This window comes from Mus caroli, unplaced genomic scaffold (assembly GCF_978045245.1).
Source record: "Mus caroli unplaced genomic scaffold, Mus_caroli_1 scaffold_17, whole genome shotgun sequence".
Taxonomy (NCBI): Eukaryota; Metazoa; Chordata; class Mammalia; order Rodentia; family Muridae; genus Mus; species Mus caroli.
In genome coordinates, this window is record NW_028227272.1 from 27,356,810 (window position 1) to 27,377,349 (window position 20,540).

The 20,540-nt window shown below is 39.1% G+C and overlaps 1 protein-coding gene across 3 annotated transcripts in view; it reads right to left on the reverse strand.

Moving 5' to 3' along the window:
* Nucleotides 1-20,540, reverse strand: part of Atp13a3 (ATPase 13A3) — a 75,710-nt gene that overhangs the window by 48,217 nt on the left and 6,953 nt on the right. For all 3 annotated transcript variants that reach the window (XM_021184510.2, XM_021184511.2, XM_021184509.2), the window contains exons 3-5: nt 4,949-5,047; nt 932-1,105; nt 172-342 (exon numbers count right to left, since the gene is read on the reverse strand). In XM_021184510.2, coding sequence (XP_021040169.1) covers nt 172-342; nt 932-1,105; nt 4,949-4,999 — 396 coding nt within the window. In that variant the 5' untranslated portion in view covers nt 5,000-5,047. The remainder of the gene's footprint in view (nt 1-171; nt 343-931; nt 1,106-4,948; nt 5,048-20,540) is intronic.

The following is a 20,540-nucleotide window of genomic DNA, read 5'->3' on the forward strand; positions in this document are numbered from 1 at the left end:
ACAAAAAGTAAAATACAAAAAACAAAAACCCTGAAGTTTTATTTAGTGACAGGTACTGTACAAAGCTTTTATTTCAAGCAGTAACTGCAAATATGAAATTATAAACTGTATCTTTGATAATGTAGAATGTAAACTATGGTTTTTCACAGCTTTGACAGTCCATCACGGTACCTGTTGTGACTGACTCTGTGAGTATTTATTCATCTCGCCTCTATTTTCTTCAGTCAGATGAACAGCATGGCCATTAGAAACCTCATTAACTAAAGATTTTGCATTCAAATTTGGTTGATTCTCCAGAGGAAGAAAGTGAATTTTTGCACAAAACCATATTCTAAATTCATCCTTAGAAGAAAGGGAGAAAGGTCAATTAATTATGAATATTAAATAACTGCCTAATTTTTATGTAAATGTTATTATTTAGTCATCTCTTGCTAATAAAGTATTATTTCATACTCATTTAGCATGAAAAACGTTTCATCAACTTTGACACACTTTACCAATACAAACTATCAATAGATTTAATAAAAGTTCACAATTCTTTAATCACATATATACTGAACATTAAATATTACAGCCTCTCAATGCTTCCAATTAAGGTTCTAAACAAAGTGCTTAAGATGAAACATTACACTCGATAGCTGGCCAACTTAATGAGGAGTGTGGGCTATAATCCTAAAGAGCCAGGACCTTAAAAACAATAAAGTATCCAATACTGAGGGTCATGAAGAGCTATAAGAGGACAGTCTCCTCAGCTATAACACTCCTTTTAGCCTAATCACTGGGTATTTTGATCATATCAAAGCCATACTTAAAAATATGAAAATTCCTTATCATGTCCTGGCAATAAAGTCCCAGTTACTTATTCTAAATAGTTTATACAAAGCCACTATTTTACTCCTTGAATCATCAGCTAATATACACATGGACTTACAGTTGTCCTGAGAAGCACCACTTCACAGTCTTTAACTGCAGCTCTAACACATGTGGCTTTCACCCGCCACTCAGGCAGCCAGTAGAGGAGGAGGAGGAGAAAACCACCTGTACAAATCACTCCTACAAAAACCACGGCAAGCTTCCAGCGGCATAAGTTATAGCCATGTATCTCCTGCACAGAAATGGCAATCACAGGATGAGCAAATGATAACGCAGATAAACTAAAAATTGCTCTCAGTTACATACTAGTTTCTTTGCATATAAACTGTATTTTCTCAACTGCTAATTTACCTATTATTTTCAGTAAGTTCATCATACAAATTTTAGACTTAATAGTAAAATTTGTTGATCATGTTTTATATTTATGTCTAATAATTCTTTGCTACTAACACAGCGCATATATATATGTATATATATACACACACATATATATATGATTAATGAGAAATAAATATATATATATTTTATGTGTATGGGTATTTTGCCTTCTGTCTATACATCATGTGTGCACAATGCCTGACAACCAGAAGGGGCACTGGATGCCCCCTGGAAACTGAGTTTGATAGAGATGGTTATAGGCTCCAATGTGGGTGCTGAGAATCAAACCTGGGTCCTCCAGAAGAGCATCCAGTGCTGTTAACCACCCACCAACCCAACTCACCAGTTTCGTTCCTTATAATTTCATCATTTCAATTTTTAAAAGCTTAAGTTTTCAGGTGGGTTTTAAAAAATAAAGTTTTAATTCTGTAACCACTTTACACTTATAGGAAACTGATTATTTTTATCAGTGTTTCATACAGACCCTTCATCCACTTTCCCATTACCCTACCATCTGGTGCTTCTGTCAAAAACACAGTGTTCCTGTACTATCAATACACTGCAGTCACTGATTCACTCCCTCACTGGGCTGACTGGATGGAAGGATGAACTGAGACAGGGTCCTAGACTGTTGAGATGGCTCAGACAGTATAAGTGCTTGCCATGAGACAGGGTCTCACACAGATATAGGTGACTGTACCCAAAGTTGGCCTCCAGCTCGTGACCCTCCTGCTTCTCTGCCTCCTGCATCTAGAATTACAAAGTATGCATCTCTATGCCTAGCACATTACATTTGGATAGGTTTTGTTTGTTTTAAGTGACTTGAAAATTGTTCCAATGCCAACATTGGATTAATTAACTTCACTCTCTAACTCAAATTAATTTAAATATTCTTGCATTCTCACCCACAAGGGCTACCAAATATAACATTTCAAACTGTTGAAGTTTTAATTTCAAGCAATAGAAATTATCCCATGGCAACATCTGAGATATATTACAACTTATTACTTGACATGTGGTGACACATGCCTATAATCTCTGAACTTCAGAGGCTAGGACAGGACAGGAAATGTGAGTTTGAAACCAACCTAAACTATAGAGCAAGGAGAAAACTTTATTCTTTGATTATTTTAAAGGTAACCTATCTGGTGGGTTGTTGTTGTTTTTTTTAAGATTTATGTATTTTATGTATGTGAGTACATAAAATATCCTCAGACACACCAGGGCATCAGATCCCATTACAGATGGTTGTGGGCCACCATGTGGTTGCTGGGAATTGAACTCAGGACCTCTGGAAGAGCAGTCTTTGCTCTTAACTGAGTCATCTCTCCAGCCAGAGTTTTTGTTTTAATTGAACTGAAAACTTTTAACTTTACAAACCACAAATAGAAACCTTTACTTGGGGAACCAGCAAGATGTCTCAGAGACTAAATGTGCTCCCCATGCATGCTGACCTAAGTTCAATCACTAAAACCCAAGCAACTTTTAAAACTCCCAAACGTTGTCTTCTGAGACCCACCACATACACACTATGGCACATGTGTACCGACATAGACGGCCAGGTATGGTGCCACCTAGAAGGCACTCCCAGAACTAGGGAGACCTGGTCTACACAACAAATCCCAGGATAACCTGAGGTACATAAAGAGACCCTGCCTCAAGGAGAGGGGGAGGGGAAGAGGAAGGGGACAGGGAGAGGAGGAGAGGCAAAGAGGGGGAGAGGGGGAGAATGAGTCGGAGACAGACACACAGAGAAAGAAAAACAGACAGACCAATTGACGGAATGACGGACCGTCCAACTGACTGAGACTTTTATTCGAGATATTTTAGCACTGACTAACATTTTAAATCACCACATATAAAACTATGTCTTTCCCCAACTGCTATCACTTTAAACAGGAAAGGGGAACTAAGCATGATGGCTGTGGTTCCCATCACAGCAGCACTCAGGCTGAAGCCGAGTGAAGGACCGAGACCAGTCTGAACAACAGAGTGTATTTAGATCAGCTGAAAAACAAAGTGAGACCCTGGGGAAACAACCCACCTTAAGAGTAGATGCACACTCAGCAGTGGAGACCAACTTTCTGTCCTACAGGTTGTGAATATAGATTATGGCTTCCAGTTTTGTGTATCTATGGGATTCCTGGATGGCAGACATGTGTCTTTGTGTCTATGGCTACCTCTTGTGCCTTCCCCTGGTCTCTTTTCCTTCTGCTTGTTTTGTCTTATTCTCATTTGTTGCTTTTTTTATTTATTTATCTTATAATATTTTGTTTCATTATTATCCCTTAGATGCTTTTTTGTTTTCTATTGAGACAAATTGGGTAGATCTAAATGGGAGAAGTAGATGGACCTGGGAGGAACAGAGAAAGGGGAAACCATAATCAGAATAGATGGAATGGGAAAAAAAACTATTTTCAATAAAAGAAAAAATTAAAAAGTAATGAAACTGTCAAAAGGAGGAAGAGGATGAAGAGAAGGAAGAAAAAGAGGAAGAGGAGGAGAAAAACTCTTGGAACCAAGTGGGCTTTGCTCAAGTTCTGTTATTCATATATATGTGTGCTCGCGGGCCCGCATGTGTGTGTGTGTGTGTGTATGTGTGTGTGTGTGTGTGTGTTTATTACTGTTCTAACTTGAATGCTCCCACTAAGTCATATAGCTATGAAATACATCTAAAATTACTTGTTTCTCAGGATAAGGACTCAGGTATTTGAAAATCCTGCCTCCCTTCAAGATCAAACTTGTTATGCTGCAGGAGAGGCATGCTTCTGATGGAAAAAGAAACTGGCCATTCACTGTTCACTATGATTAAACTACAAGAGAAAATGAAAACCTTCAACAATTAAAACAGAACAAAAACTCTGAAAAGGCTCTATAGTAAAATCCAAACTATGCAGGCCTGGAGATGGCTCAGTGTTAAGAGCTGCTCTTCCAGAGAACCTGGGTTCAATTCCAGCACCCACATATGGCAGCTCACATCTGCCTGTAACTCTAGCTGCAGGGTTTCTGACACCTGAAACAAACATGCATGCAGGCAAAACACCAATGCACATACAAATGAATTATTTTAAAAATCCAACCAATATAAACGATATATAACCTCAATTCAAATAACCAAAATTAATTAATTAATTAATTAAACCAAGTATCAGGAGACAATGGAGCATAACTTTAATCTCAACATTAGATAAGCAGAGAAAAGCTGATCTCTGAGTTTGACGCTTGTTCTACAGAGAGAGGTCCAGGACAGCCAGGGCTACTCAGAGAAACCCTGCCTCAAAATCAATCAATCAATCAATGAATAAAATGAAATGAAATGACAACCACCACCACCACTACCCCAAGTCAGGCCAGGAATAATGGCTTGTGTCTTTAATTCTAGGACTTGGAAAGCACAAACAGGTAGAACTCTGAGACTGAAGGTGGCTTGGTCTACTTAACAAGTTCCAGGACAGCCATGGCTTTATAGTGAGACTTTGTTGTCTAAAACAAAGAGGACACACACACACACAGAGCCTTAGTCGGATACAGAGATTCTGATTTGTGTGTTGTGAGTGGGTGTTTCACTATTGAGTGAACCTGGAGCCTGGGTACATTAGGTAGACAAATACAGCACCACTGGGCTATCCCTCAGCCTCTGTTGGTTTTTCTTTAATTGTATCCTTTTACTCCCTAGAAAATGATGAAAGTTAGTTACCATTTCATCTTCTTGACCCTTGTTGATAGTCTTCCTTTCTTCTTTGTCCATTTCTACAGTGGCTTGAAAGGTGCTGTGCTTCACAACAGGTGAAGATAACTGCAGGGAAAGAAACAAATGTTGGGTTCCTTTAAAAATAGATCTTGGCCATCACCAGAACTAGATGCTAAAACCCCACTGCTGATGACACCATACACTGAGAAATCAGGTTGGAACTGAGCTAGAAACTTCCCCTGTGAATAGCTTTCCTACTGCCAAAAGCTGCTACTGGAGAAAAGCCATCAATAGTCGAAATCAGCTATACACTCTATACTACAATACCAGATGTCAGGCAAAATATCCTCATGGGTACAACAGGGTCATGACTGGTATATATGTAACCAACCACTTTCTGATTGGATTTGGGACTCATTCCACAGGAGGGAAATCATGTTTTGACCTGTAAACCTGGACTAAAGCCAACGGCTTGGGAAGTCTCAGACCCTGTGATAACAAATCTATTATTCTTGTTTTGTCCAAACTACCTGCAATTGTTTATTTTTATATCCATAGATTATTGCTGCTCTCAATCTTGGACAAAGAAACATCTGCAGTTAGTAAGCGATTCATAACTGGAAGAATAAATGTTGAGAACTCAGCCCTAAACATTTAGGACATCTAACTTCACCCTCTCCAAGGCTGAAAGAACATCATGGAATTATAGGGGGCTGGAAAGGAAAAAATATAAAGAAACAAAATTGTGAAATACTGTCCTCCACCCATGACATGACAGCACTCACTAACTCACAGTAGCAAATACTGCCCATCAGTATTTCATATTTCATCGTGGAGAGAGAGGGGGCTCATGAGTCCCCCACCACCCCAAGGAGCTATTAGCAGTTAATGGTTGCTGGGGGAAAGAGTCCATTTCTTCAGTTGAATAGTCACAAGTTACCTCATCAACCCTAATTAAACTCAATGGATAATAGCAAAAAACAAAAACAAAAAACAGAACAGAACTTGAAAGCAGGGGGAGCTTGTTGGGAAAAAAAAAAAAAACCCAAGTGTTCTGTGGAAGTGGGAGATGAGAAGACAATGGGAAAGGATGGGTATGTGAAATCCATACACATTAGACATGGATATGAAATCATCAAAGAACATGCTGTCATAAAAACAAAAACAAAACCCTTTAGTATACCAGGTGTTGTAGCTCACAACTTTAATCTCAGCCCAGCATTTGGAAGGTGTGAGCAGATCTGTGAGATCAAGGCCAGCATGATTTACATAGTGGAGTTACATAGTAAGACTGTCTCAACAACAAATTTTTGTTGTTGTTGTTGTTTATTTGCTTTGGTTTTGGTTTTTTGAGACATGGTTTCTCTGTGTAACCCTGGCTGTTCTGGAATTCACTCTGTAGATCTGGCCTCTGTGCTGGGATTGTACACTACCCCAACCCGGCCAAAGGTAATTTCTATTGCCTTGGCAAGAAAAGTGGTTGCACTTTACATTTCATAAATTTCTTTAACAATCTCTCCCTCTCCTTTTTAAGTTATCTCTTTGTCTAGTTGTCAGTGAACTCAGGAGTTTTCACCCTAGACATAGGGTGAAAGAACATAGAGTAAGGATTGCTCGATGTACCTGGAGTCAGGCAGGGTTGGTTGAGTGCTATCCCAAGAAAACTTTGGTCTGGAATTTCTATTATTTGTTAGGAACAATACTCTCTTAAGATCCAGATCTGGTGGTGCGCACCTCTAACCACAGCCTTCAGGAGGCAGAGGCAGGATAATCCTGAGTCCGAGGAGCTAAGCCACTTAACTCTTTCACACACTCCCACAGGAGGCTGTGAGACTGGTTTTCTGGCTGGTGCTTGATGCTTTAGAGTGAATTCAGTTCTGTAAAGCATTTTAGCTCAAAGTAGATGAATAAGACTACTCTAAAGCTAAGGGATGAAAAAAGGTTATTTCTTAGAAGTTAAATTATATCAAAACTGCAGTAGGTATGGATTAATGAATCATACTGACTTTTATGGTAGTAGTGGAGAGGGTCAAGAACTAGGATGTCACTGTCACTGCAGAACTAGCCAGCATTATTTCTGAGGTGCTCGAGAAGCCTGGCTAGGGAATTGTGTGTGATAACAAAGTGTTCTTCCACTGAGCTGTATCTGTAGTCCCCAGGAGACTTGCAGAGAGTTCAACCAGGGATTAACAATATTTGGGAAGACAAGTGCCAGTACTAAACATGTACACTTTTTTCTTGTCATGAATAGCAAAGGAATAAACATGGGTTAAATGTAAACAGCCTACCATGTTATATAAATGATTAAGCACCAGGGACTTCAGTACCTGGCAAAGTCCTGGCAGTTACATAAGAAATACCAATGGCTAGTTACATTTAAATTATCAGTTCTAACCTCTTCTCTGGCTGGCCTGGAGCTTACTATGCAGATCAGTGGCCCAAGCTTTTGACACCCCTCCCTCCTTCCCTCCCTCTTTCCCTCTGCCCTTCCTTCCCTCCCTCTTTCCTCCTCCCCTTTTCTCATCCTATCTCTCCTTTCCCACCTTTTGTGGGATTATAGAAATGAACCAGTATGACTAGCTGAAGTTGCCATTAAAATTCAATGCTCTCATTGAGCCTGTTTACTATTTAAGAAATATTTCCCTCAATTTCTTTAACAAGTTGACCTTGTTCTAATATTTTTCTCAAAATCTTGAACAGTTAAAAAACATAGCAAGGGCCAGGCAGTGGCGGCGCACGCCTTTAATCCCAGCACTTGGGAGGCAGAGGCAGGTGGATTTCTGAGCCAGCCTGGTCTACAGAGTGAGTTCCAGGACAGCCAGGGCTACACAGAGAACCCTGTCTCGAAAAATTAAAAAAAAAAAAAAAAAAAAAAAAAAAAAAAAAAAAACCATAGCAAGGAATACTCCAATTATTTGAGTTATCATATGGTGATTTAGTGGATAGGACAACCTATACTTTTTCCTCAACAAATGCAGTTCTTTATGTAAGAATTACTTCTCTGTGAGTCAACTGCTTTAAGACAGAACTAACAGCTTAACAAATTAACCAAAGTTAGCAAAATGATAAAATTTAAATATAAAAATGCTCTAAAAATCATCCATCATCATTAATTTTAAATATATCATACACCTCACAGGAAATTACTAAGAATTAACCCTTCAAATACACTTGGAAAACTCACATTCCAACTGTGCTTACATTTAAAACATTCATATTGTAAAGGTATAATTAAATGTAAATGTTTATAAGTAAACCTTTAACATTTCAATGACTCCATAAAGACAAAGAACTCTATAAGAATATCTTAATACAAATGTAATCAAGTTGCATATTAAATGTGTTTCTGTCACACTTCTTAATCTAAAGTCTTCTGAAGCATTAACAACGAGCTTTGAAAATACACTTTGGTGGCTTGCTAGAGTGCATTTTTTTTTAATCAAGTCAATTTCTACATCACAGAAAATAAAGAATTTTTTCTTACCAACAGCATTATACCATTATTCTTCTCCGATCCTGATACATCAGCTTTCAAAAGCTGGCTCTTCATATAAAATAGAACCATAAAAATCCATACAAATATTAAAATTTAATGCCAAATACTGGTTCTGCTTAAATTGCTTTGAAATGATGATATTAAAATTTAGAACTTTTTAATTCAGCAAATTTAAATTGTTTTAGAAGATAAACCCTTCTGTTCTTTGTCATTGGCAGAACTCCTATTTGAATAAATCCTATCCTGCTGCATACACAAGTTCTGGCCTTCAGTGCATGCCTGAATCTTGATGTTATCTAAACAGCAAAGGGCTAGGCTATTGTCCTTAACCAAACCCTTCCTTGAATTTATAATGAAATGGATTTACTTCATCAGGAGAAAAAAAACTTGCAGGGGAGGATAAAGTGAAGCTATCAGAAAACCAAGTCTAATGCTTACTCCACTCTCTCCCACATTCCATAATTATTAAGAACTATCAAAATTAGTCTATAGTCTGTTCTAGAAGTTGATCAGAGCTTACTTTCTAAAACAAGACAAACTGGCATCAACTTGCAGAGAACTCGGCAAACATCTTAGACATCTTTGCATCCCATGAGCATAATACTGTAATACTTCATCGGAGCCAAATGTACTATGTATTATGATCTCAGCATTCAGGAGACTGAGGTAGAATAACGAGTTCAAGGTCTATCTGAAGCTATCTCAAAAATTAAATGAAATCAAAAATTTTAAACCTGCCTAGAATTTCCAAAGGATTAATTTCACAAGGTGCTTTACAAAGTCATCAGTAACTTAAGTAAAACTTTAAGCTAAGCAATTTAAGTATTATATTTTGTTTTTGTGGAGACTCGCAAGTAGCCCAGGCTGTCCTGTACTTCCTATGTAGTTGTTTCTGACCTCCACATATTGTGCTGTGGCATGTATATCCCTGCTTCCCCCCATGATATACACACCCAAATAAAAAAATTTAAATAAACGTTGAACATTTAAATAAAAATTCCTTTTTTTGAGATAAGGTCTCTCTGTATAGCCTAAGCTGGTCCTGACCTCTTGCCTTAATTTTCCAAGTTCTGAGATTACAAACATTTACCACCTCACCCAGGTAAAAACCAAAGGACACAGGAAAGGATGCTTCAACAAATAAATAACCACAACTGGCATAGATTTTCAAATTTACAGCACCCACAACAAATCCACAATTCAAATTTTATATGCCCAATGAACAATTTTTATCTTATTTCTTGCTATCTATATAAATACCTATGTAAAAAGAGTAACAAAATCTTAATCTTCCAGCCATAGTAAGAGAACTGTTGACAACGCTGAGGACAGAACTCAACTTCAAATCAGCTCCTAACATAACAATAAAATGACATAATATAGCTTAATGAATACGTGGAAATTTTACAAAGATACCAGCTTCATTTTAACAAAGGTTTACTCAATACCCATTTTATCACTTCCCATCTTAGACTTTCTCTTATAATACATGCTTTTGTTTCTGTGTTTAGGCTTAAGGAAGACTATTGTGTCCAATATACACCAAACTAAGACTGTATTTACATTTGTCAAGTGAAGGCTTTGTATAGTATGTTTTTTTCTATGTTATAGAGCAACATGAGAGTTATAACAAAATGTTATAATTAGGCCACACAATAACTCCCCATGTTTTTTAAATCACTTTATTATGTACTATTTTTTAATGAACATTTTTATTTAGTGGTATTCCAAATGGTTAAGACTGCCCTCAGGCTGGAGAGATGGCTCAGGGGTTAAGAGCACTGACTGCTCTTCCAGAGGTCCTGAGTTCAATTCTCAGCAACCACATGGTGGCTCAAAACCATCTGTAATGGGATCTGATGCCCTCTTCTGGTGTGTCTGAAGACAGCTACAGTGTACTCATATACATAAAATAAATAAATCTTTTTTAAAAAGCTGTCTTCATGAGACAAAATAGTTTATTTAATAAAGTTTGGGTTGTTTATTTATTTATTTAGGATTTTAAGACAATATATAACCCAGGCTGCCCCTCAACTCCCTATGCAACTGAGGCTAGCCTTGAAAATGTGACCCTCCTGCCTCTACCTCCAGAGTGCTGGTATTATAGGCATATGCCATACTATCCAGTTTAGTTTACATTTTTAAAATGTCTGTTTAAGAAGGAAGGGGGAATGGGGAAAGTGAAGGAGTGAGACATGATGATACATGAAGGAAAGCACCATACTGAAACTATTATTTGTATGCTAACCTAGAAATTAATTTAAAGAAGCAGGAGGACCGAGAATTGAAGGTCTCTTCAACGCATAGGGAGTTTGAAGTCATCTTCTACTTCATGTGATCTGAACTAAAAACTTCAAGTCTACTTATGAGATTCAAAACGTTTCAATTATTCAAGTCACTAGGGTTCTAGAAGTCTCATAATTCTTTCTCATGTATGTGACATTTCTGAAGTCCATGTTCAAAGAGTTAGCAAAGTGTTAGAATGACTTCAAATTCTTATCCATTATGAAAAATGCTACAGCGGGCAAGAGTTTGAAAGAGTTATAACTTGCAGGACTAAACAGCCTAGAAAGAAAAGTACTCTCTGATATCCAAGACAATGTGTAAACTGGGTGGTAGTGGGACCCACTTCTAAGAAATCCAAGCACTCTGGGAGTTAATCCCAGCAGAAGGAGGAGAAGCTTCTACAGACCAGACTGTCTACAGAGTGAGATCCAGAACAACCAGGACAAACAGAAACTGTCTTGGGGGAAAACATACAACAAACAAAAGCAACAAACAACAAAAGTCAAGGTGTCGACAATTCACTGGTAGTAACCATCCTCTGGGCTGCAGTAGTTAGACAGAAAGTCAAGGTGCTGACAATTCACTGGTAGTAGCCATCCTCTGGGCTGCAGTAGGAAGACAGAAAGTTGGGTGGTTTTACCCAGAAGACTGTCTAACGGACACATCATCCCTAAAGTCTTCACTCTCTGCCTAGATCTCAACTGAAGTCATGCTACTTTTGGCATTTTCAAAGCTATTTAACAAGCACATTACCTTTTATATGTTTTGTTTTTCTAATATAGAACCTCTTGGGCTAGAGAGATGGCTCAGTGGTTAAGAGTACCGACTGCTCTTCCAAAGGTCCTGAGTTCAATTCCCAGCAACCACATGGTGGCTCACAACCATCCATGATGAGATCTGATGTCCTATTCTCGTGCATCTGAAGACAACTACAGTGTACTTAAATATAAGAATAAATAAATCTTAAAAAAAAAAAAAAAAAAAGAACCTCTTTGTTGCACAGCCTTGACCAACTCACAACCCAGGACCTCACAGAAGCTCAGCAAGTGCTCTACCACCAAGCTACATGGTTAAATTTCTTTCTTATCTATGTTCTGGTTCAGCTGAGTAAATGTATTAACAATCAATAATACAAATATGATAATTAGCAGCATATTCTTTATTTTGTTCCTTAAAACATGATTTCTCTGTGCACCCCTTGCTGTCCTGGAACTCACCCTGTAAACAGGCTAGCCTCATACTCAGAGATTCACCTGCCTCTGCCTCCAGAGTGCTGGTATTAAAAGCCTGTGCCACCACAGCCTGCTACCTATTTTTTATTCCTATTTTTTATTGAATTCATCTACAGAATTAAGTAAGCAAGTGCATCATCACATTAGGAGCAGAAGAAACTGGGTGTGGCAGTACACATTTTAATGCCAGCACTCAGAAGATGTAGAAAAGTTCAAGGTCAGCCCATTTATAGTGAGTTCTGCAACAGCCAGGGAGACACAGGGAGACAAGATGCTGTTAAAAAAAAAAAAAAAAAGATGGGGTACATACTTTTAATCCCAGCATTGGGGAGGCTAAGAGGCAGATCTCTATGAGTTCAAGGCCAGGCAAGTCTACAGACCTACTTCCAGATTTCCAGGACAGCCCAGGCTAAAAAAAAAAACCTTGTCTGGATAAAACAAAAAACAAAAAGGAGATTATAACTTCCCTCCTCTCCAAAGCAAAGGCCCCAAAACAGGAGTGCCAGCTTTAACTTGTCCACAGAAGACAATCCACTAAGAACTGTGAAGAGCATCCCTTCACTTATCTTGGCTCAATCTCTCCACTACTACAAGGTTGGTGAAATAATGTCCTAAGGTGGATTCAACCATGAAAAAGTTTTGCCTTACAAGAACACAGGCAAATGTAGTGACACAGTATCTTCAATCCCAGCAAGGGGGGGGGGGTAAGAGACAGGTAGAACTCTGTGAGCTCAAGGCCAGCCTGGTCTACATATTAAGTTTGAGGACATCCATGGCTATATAGAGACCCTGACTCTTTAAAAAAGCAAAGCAAAGCATAGGCACTATGTACAACCTGCTGTTGCATTCTTTCACCTGTAGGTGGCAATCAAATATTGCTAAGGAAAAAGATGGCTGCAATTGACTAAGATATTCAGTGATTAGAAGAGATAAGGTATTATATACCAATTTGTTTACTCGATATGAAAAGGGGTTGCTTTTGAAATATGTCCCAAGAGAGATAAGATATGCAACAAAAACCATGAGGGCTGGGAATGATGTGAGTTCAAGGCCAACCAGGGCTCAATAGTAAGATCCTCTCAAAAAACAAAAATATAAATAAATAAAGCCTAAACTATGTGGTAAAACACTTAGCCATTAAATTGGTGATGAAAAACAAGAAACAGGCAAGATGTAACATAAAACAGAGATTCTGAGGAGGGTAGTAGCGGACACTAAGTAAAATATAGTATCTTGTATGTCACATAATAATGAAATTCACTGCTTTATAGATCTACTTAAGATTATAACAGAAGAGCTGAGGCAACCTAGCGTGGAGGTGGCACACACTTGTAATCTCAGCATTTTGCAAATGGAAACCTGAGAATCGGTATTTAAGGCCATCCTCAGCTACACGGTGACTTTTAAAACCAACAAGGTAAGCTATGTAAGACACTGTCTCTTTAAAATTAAAAAAAAGAAAAGAAAAAAGTAATATGGGCAGGGAGTCTGAGGCAGGGAGATCTCTGGCCAGCCTGGTCTACTGAGTGAGTTTCAGGACAACCACACAGAGAAAGGAAAAAAGATTTTGGGTTAGAAGCAGTGGTGCATACTTGTAATACTTAGGAGGCTAAGGCAAGAAGCACACAAGTTTAAGCCTAGGCTACATAAGATCCTTCCTGCCTCTTAAACAGATCAAAAAAAAAGAAAACCTTGGGTTTGATCCCCAAGAAAAGAAAGGGAATCTATACATACCTAATCTAACAATTCTAATCAATATTCATGACATGTGTTATCTATACTAAGTATGTTTGGGTAAAACATATCCTACTGTGCTGTTTGTAACAAAACCTAAGCCCCTTGAATCTATCTTAATGTGTGCCAACAGAATGTATGAATAGCTTATGAAAGACAAATGAGACCGATCATAAGAGACCAGGACAGCTCTATACAAGAAAAAAGAACTATGACTAATATGCAACTTTTGTATCAATCAAAAAGTTGCATATGTGTGTTTATAAAAGACAAGAATGGTGGTGCATGGCTTTAATCCTAGCACTCTAGAGATAGAGGCAGGCTGATCACTGAGTTTGAGGCCAGCCTGGTCTACACAATGAGTTGTATGTAGGTTAGCCAGTTTCATGGTGAGACCCTGTCTCAAAAATGTATACCAAAGTGTTATCATTAAGTAAGAAATTCTTTTAAGTATTTTAGAGTAAAGGTCACCAATACCATATACTTCAAGTTCCTCTGCAAAATTAAATGTCAACGTTAGTGTTCCCCGCCTCATTGAGGGTGGTAACAGTGGATTTTAAAGTAAATTCTCACTGAAACAAAAGGTTATTTTAAAACAAGAAAACATGAAATATAATAGAAACACTGAACAAGGACTAAGAAAACAAGAATTTGTATAATTGTCTATGTAAACAAGGCAAATTGCCAAACGAGTGTAATTACTCCAACCTAAAATCTGTAATTCAGATTTAAAGGTTTCTTTGAATAATATAAATGAAAGGTTCTCCCATTTAACTCAAATTAGTTTCAGCTTAAAACTATAATACCATTTAAATTGATGATTTAAATCTAAATGCTCTATAGTGGTGAGATTAGCTATGCTGTTTTGTTTTGTGCTCCTATCAGGTCACACACTTCCAGCCACCGCCTTGGATCTACAAATGAAAGACACACACACACACATTATCTTATTTTTAAAATGCCTTAGCTAGTTCAAAGGCTGGGCAGTTCTAATCATCTGCCCAGCTATCATAGATTTCCCTCCAGTACTCCTGACTCAACACCATCTAAATCTATGATCTATCTTTGCTGCCCTGCTCCTTCTGGGTGGCCCCCTAGACTTTGCTGCCCAAGACGCTTCTGGGCAGCCCTTTTGGGGGCCCACATTCCCTCTCACCTACATTTTGGGTGACTTTCCTTCTGTAGCTCTAAATCTGATCCGTCTCCCTCCAAAACCTGGCAATTCTTCTCTCCGCTCCCCTCTATTCAGATCTAGCCCATCTCCCTTTGCCCAGCTATCAGCCACTGGCATCTTTATTTTTTTTGTTTAAGATCTTATTTTTTGTATGTGAGTACACTGTCCTCAGACACATTAGAAGAGGGCATCTGATCCCATTACACATCGTTTTAAGCCACCATGAGGTTTCTTGGGAATTGAACTCAGGTCCTCTGAAAGAACAGTTAGTGCTTCTAACCACTGAGCCATCACTCCAGCCCCCACTGGCTTATTGATCGATCAAAAACCAATTGGGGACAAGGACCTTTAGCTTGTTGTCACACAGATTCCCAATTAAATCAAAGAATTAGAACCAATCACCAACAATGCTCATTAATTCTGAGGCTGCTATTTTCCATTTTACCACAGCTAAAACTGGAGTGCTTTTTAAATGTTATTGTTGCTGTCAGCATGCATGGGTCACTGTACAGAATGCTCAGAATTGGGTTTTGGGGGATTTTTTTGTTGTTGTTTTTTTTTTCCGAGACAGGGTTTCTCTGTGTAGCCATGGCTGTCCTGGAACTCACTTTGTAGACCAGGCTGGCCTCGACTCAGAAATCCGCCTGCCTCTGCCTTCCAAGTGCTTGCTGGGATTAAAGGCGTGTGCCACCACCACCCAGCAAAATTGGTATCCTTATTTCTCAAAATTCATGTATGTACAATGTTAGTAGTAAGTGCATGTCTTAAATTACTAATGCATTTTAAATAACTACCTTACAATAGGACTATCAACAATAGCATGCACAGAAAGGACTCAAAATATAAAAACAGAGTGGACAGAAAGAGCCAGGCTAGAAATGGTGAAAAGAGAATAATGACAAGGAAAATAAGAAAACTTTCCAGAGGATTATATTCCTAAATCTTCAGTGTGTTTGGGAGACAGAAATCCCAAAAATCTTTTTGGTTCTCCTGACTCTACCTCAAGCCTGGTTTATGGAGTGGATTGGAGGGAAGGGAGATTTAAAATCCTGGGCTTCTTGAATGTTAGTCAAGCACGGGACTAACCCAAGTTAGACTTACAACACCTCAAATGTGTATACACACACACACACACACACACACAACTTTCATTAACACATTATTGAACTGCTTTCAAAAAACCAAGATTTGTTTCATTCATGATCTTTACTACAGTATGATTCATATTTCACTCTTCTAGGCTTGCTGATTTGAAGGACCAATCACAAAGAAGCATGAAATCAGCAGGAAATTATTCTTTACAAAAGATACAACCCTGCACATTTAACAATTGTAACTAATAAGAACGCCGCAGGTCAACTGTGTGTCAGAGAAGGAGAGAAGTGTATGTAGAAGTAAGATCTGATTATCATAGATAGATGGGCCTTTAACTCTGCATCTTCCTGCTTCAGCTTCCCAGGATTAAAGATACATATGGCTTATGTGAACTTCAGAAATTGTATGAGTTTGTTTTTCTGCTTTATTCCTTTTCTCAATTCCAAATCTGCTATGTTGATCCAATGCAGTACAAAAGACCTCAAACACTGCAAAGGACAGCCTGGGCTACATACATAGCAAGACCATGCCTCTGGGGGAAAAAAAAGAGCGTAGGGTATGGTGGCACTTTTATTTAATCTCAGCACTCAAGAAGCAGAAGCAGGCAGAGCTCCCTGACTATACTGTGTGAGTCCCAGAGAAGTCTAATCTCTACAGGGTTATTTAGCCTAGAAACCACCTTCATGGGCATCTACATTGTTAAGTTATGGTTTGTTATTTGAGGTCCTTGGGGCTGAACCCCAAGGTCTCACCCACACCAGGCAAGCAATATACCACTAGATGCTCAAGCACAATTCCAGGCCTAAATAGTATCTTTTTAAAGACAAGAAAGGCGAGCATGAGGTTAAACTACATTAAAAAGCTTTACCAACAAGTTTCTTAAAAAGGACATTAGCATACTTTTTCACAGGATTATTTTCTATATTCTAAAGATCCACTAAACCAATTGTTGCTACAAATAAAGCTGAATCATTACTCCAGAAAAGAAAAAACAACAACAACAACAAAAAAAACCAGGACTTCAAAGATGACCCCCAAATGTCCTTTCTACCCACCACAATTCTGCTTAACTGCAGTTTACATTATACTAGCCAAAACAGAAAGGCAAGTAGACAGGTTACCAAGCTATTTCCTGCTATCACTTAACTGTTAATATCCCCTGGGCTGTTTTTGTAACTATGTCACTTGGGACAAAGTGCAGCACTACTGGAATGTCTGTGATGGCAACAACCACCCACCAGTTTTCAGCACTCATCTCTCATCTTCAGACCTATAGATTGAGACCTCCATCCTTTCTCACAGACAGCTAAAATTCAACCTTTCTTCAAAATATCCTGCCCCTCAAACTTTTCAATTCATTCTACCCCTTAAGGATGTTTAAATCAAGAAATTTACCAGTCACCCTAGACTCCACTATTTAACACCTTCTACATCCCACTGGGCATCATTTCTAGCCTTTCTCACTCTACTGCACCAGGGAAGTTGCTCCAATTCAGGTCCTTTTCCAAGTCTTCCTCATTCACAGCTATATGTAAGCCTACTATGACCTCTCTACCTCCCCTGTGTAAAGTCTCAGTAGCTTGTAACTGTCTGCAATGTCATTTCCCAAATTAGTGAGAATACATCCAAATCATTTCAAAAGATTCCCTGCTCATATAAATTGAATAAATGGTAGTTTAAAAACAGTTTAAAACACTGATCTCTAGCTAGTATCTAAAGTCTCATAATGCAAAATATGTATTTCTTTCTACCACTGTGGAAGTGGGGTCCAAAGTAAAAAACTAATTACAAGACTTGTAAAAGCCTTTACAATCTGCCACTTTCCAACTGCCATCATTCACACTTAGAAACTTTACATCCCTTTCACAACAGCACAATTTGCAGCTCTTCAAATTGCTCTAGCACTTCCTGACTCCATTCTTCTCTACACAATATAATCTTTCTGTCAAGAATGCCTTCACAAACCTAGTCTGGCTGAGAAGCTGCTGTTAACCCTAAAGCCAACTCAAGGCACTAAGCTTTCTCTGACTGTTCTTTCCATCTTCTGCTGCAAAGGACTCCTGCCACTTTTCACCACCACTCCAACTGTCAGAGCAGTTACTAAGGACATCAAACTCAGCCTTAAAAGCTATGAGACTCAAACCAGCACCTGGTAATACATTTGAATGAATCAAATGAGGTAAGATCACAGGTGGAATCTTTTTTTTTCTGGGCAAAATCCTACAATAAATTTTGAGTCTGAACATGTGCCACATCTCAACCCTAAGCCTCTTTTCCAACTAACTTAGCCAGATTCCTCCCAGAACTGTAACCCTCCCTATAGAAACCCATCACAATGTTACTTATATTCATCAAATTAATTACTCTTTCTCAAGAGCAGTGCTTCTCAACCGTCCTAATAATGTTGTGAGCCTTTAATACAGTCCCCTCATGCTGTGGTGATCCCTAACCACAAAATTATTTTGTTGACCACTTCATATCTGTAATTTTGCTACTATTAATTGTAATGTAAATATCTGATTTGAGGAATATCTTATATGTGACCCCAAATGGGATGACAACAAAGGCTGAGAATCATTGCTCAAGAGTCATTCTTCTCAGAAGTTATTGCATACAGAGGTGACAGCTGGGGAGTAGGGAAGAGGGTTCAACAGGTAAAGCACTTGAAAAGTCCTGTGTTAAAGAGGGCCAGAACCAATGTAAAATAATCAGTGCTTGGACCCATTCTAAAGACAAGCAGCGACTTTAATCCCAGCACTTGGGAGGCAGAGGCAGGCAGATTTCTGAGTTCGAGGCCAGCCTGGTCTACAGAGTGAGTTCCAGGACAACCAGGGATACACAGAGAAACCTTGTCTCAAAAAACCAAAAAAAAAAAAAAAAAAAAGACAAGCAGATCCCTGAGGCTCACTGGCCTCAGAATAAGAGACAAGGTCTCAAAAACAAGGAGGAGGGGCTAGAGAGATCGTCCAGTGCACTGGCTGAAGGATGGCAGTGACACACACCTTTAACCCCAGGTAGGCAGTTCAAGGTCAACCTGGTGTTCAGAGTGAATTCCAGGACTACACAGAGGTGTGAAAAATGGACAAACAAAACAGCACTGTCTGCTCTTCCAGAGGATCCCGGTTCAATTCCTAGTATCTACATGGTGGCTCACAATCTTTAAACTTCAGTTCCAGAAAATCCAAAGCTGTCTTCTGGCTTAAATAGGCACCAGTCATGTACAGGGTACAGACAGATAAGACACATAAAATGCAATATAAAAACATTAAACACACAACAGTAAAGTAGAATAGGGGATCAAGGGATGGGTCAGTTAGGAGTATTTCATGTTCTTCCCAGGTTTGGTTTCCAGCACCCATGTCAGGTAGCTCTCAACCTCCTCCAGGAACCTAGAAAAACACACATTAGCACAAACAGAAACACACACACACACACACACACACACACACACACACACACACACGGTAGGAGGCTGCAGAGTCTTACTATACAAGCATTAAGGCCTAAGTTCTGTTCCCCAGGCCCCATATAAAAGCCAGAAAGTCTTACAGGAGTCTGTAACCCCAGGGCTTTGGGAGGGTGACAGCCAGATCCAAGGGCTTTCTTGCAGACAGACTAGCCAATTAGCAAGCTCCAGGATCAGTAAGAAACACCCTGTCTCCAAAAACTAAGGTATAAAAGTCACAACGAAGAGACCCAATGTCAACCTCTGACTCATTCGATGCATCCCCCCTCCTACACGCACACACAAATACCAAGGCAAATGGCCATTGACAAATATCTGAAGTTGTCTTTTGGCCTCCACACAAGTGTGCCTATATGAGCACATAATATCTGCATATGTTGACAATTTGTTCTAATCAACTGCCTCTGTGGTCCTGCACTGAACTTCATGATCTCAAATGGTCGCAACTCCACCGCACTGCTTTTTAACTCACTAACTCAAACCAAACTGACTGACTAGAACTCAAGAGATCTGCATGCTTCTCTCCTGGGTGCTGGCATTAGAGGTGTGTACCACCATGCCTGACCTAAGCTTTTCTTTACCTGAAATTTGCTCTATACCAGGCTGGCCTTGAATTCAAGAGATCTCTTTGCCTCTGTCTCCTGGGACTAAAGGAGCATCTTCATTCCAGCAGATCACACAGCCCTAGACCCTTTTATCAAAGCAGCCATACTGCTAGACCAAAACTCCTCTACATATATGCAATAATCAAACTGAAGCAGTCAAATAGTGTGAGGAGGGGCAAAGAGATCCAGTGACCCTGGCCAAGTCTATCTTCTGGGTCTTAACATGAGGTTAACATTTAAGAAGAGGGCTACAGTTACATATTTCTACTAACCAGTCCAGGTCATGGTTCCACCCTTTTTCTCATCTCTATGGAAGTATGTCAAGTTGTAAATTTCTGGGAGGAGTGGGAGGAGTGTTGTGGCCGTCCATCCATCCTCCCTCCCCTCCCCATAAGGACTTAGGCTTTAGGCTTGCTTTCTCTTCTCCAAACATAAGATTCCTGGGGGAGCTACAATTTGGGGGGGCTCACTGTTTCAACAGTCCAATGACTATCTTCACCTCTGCTAGGC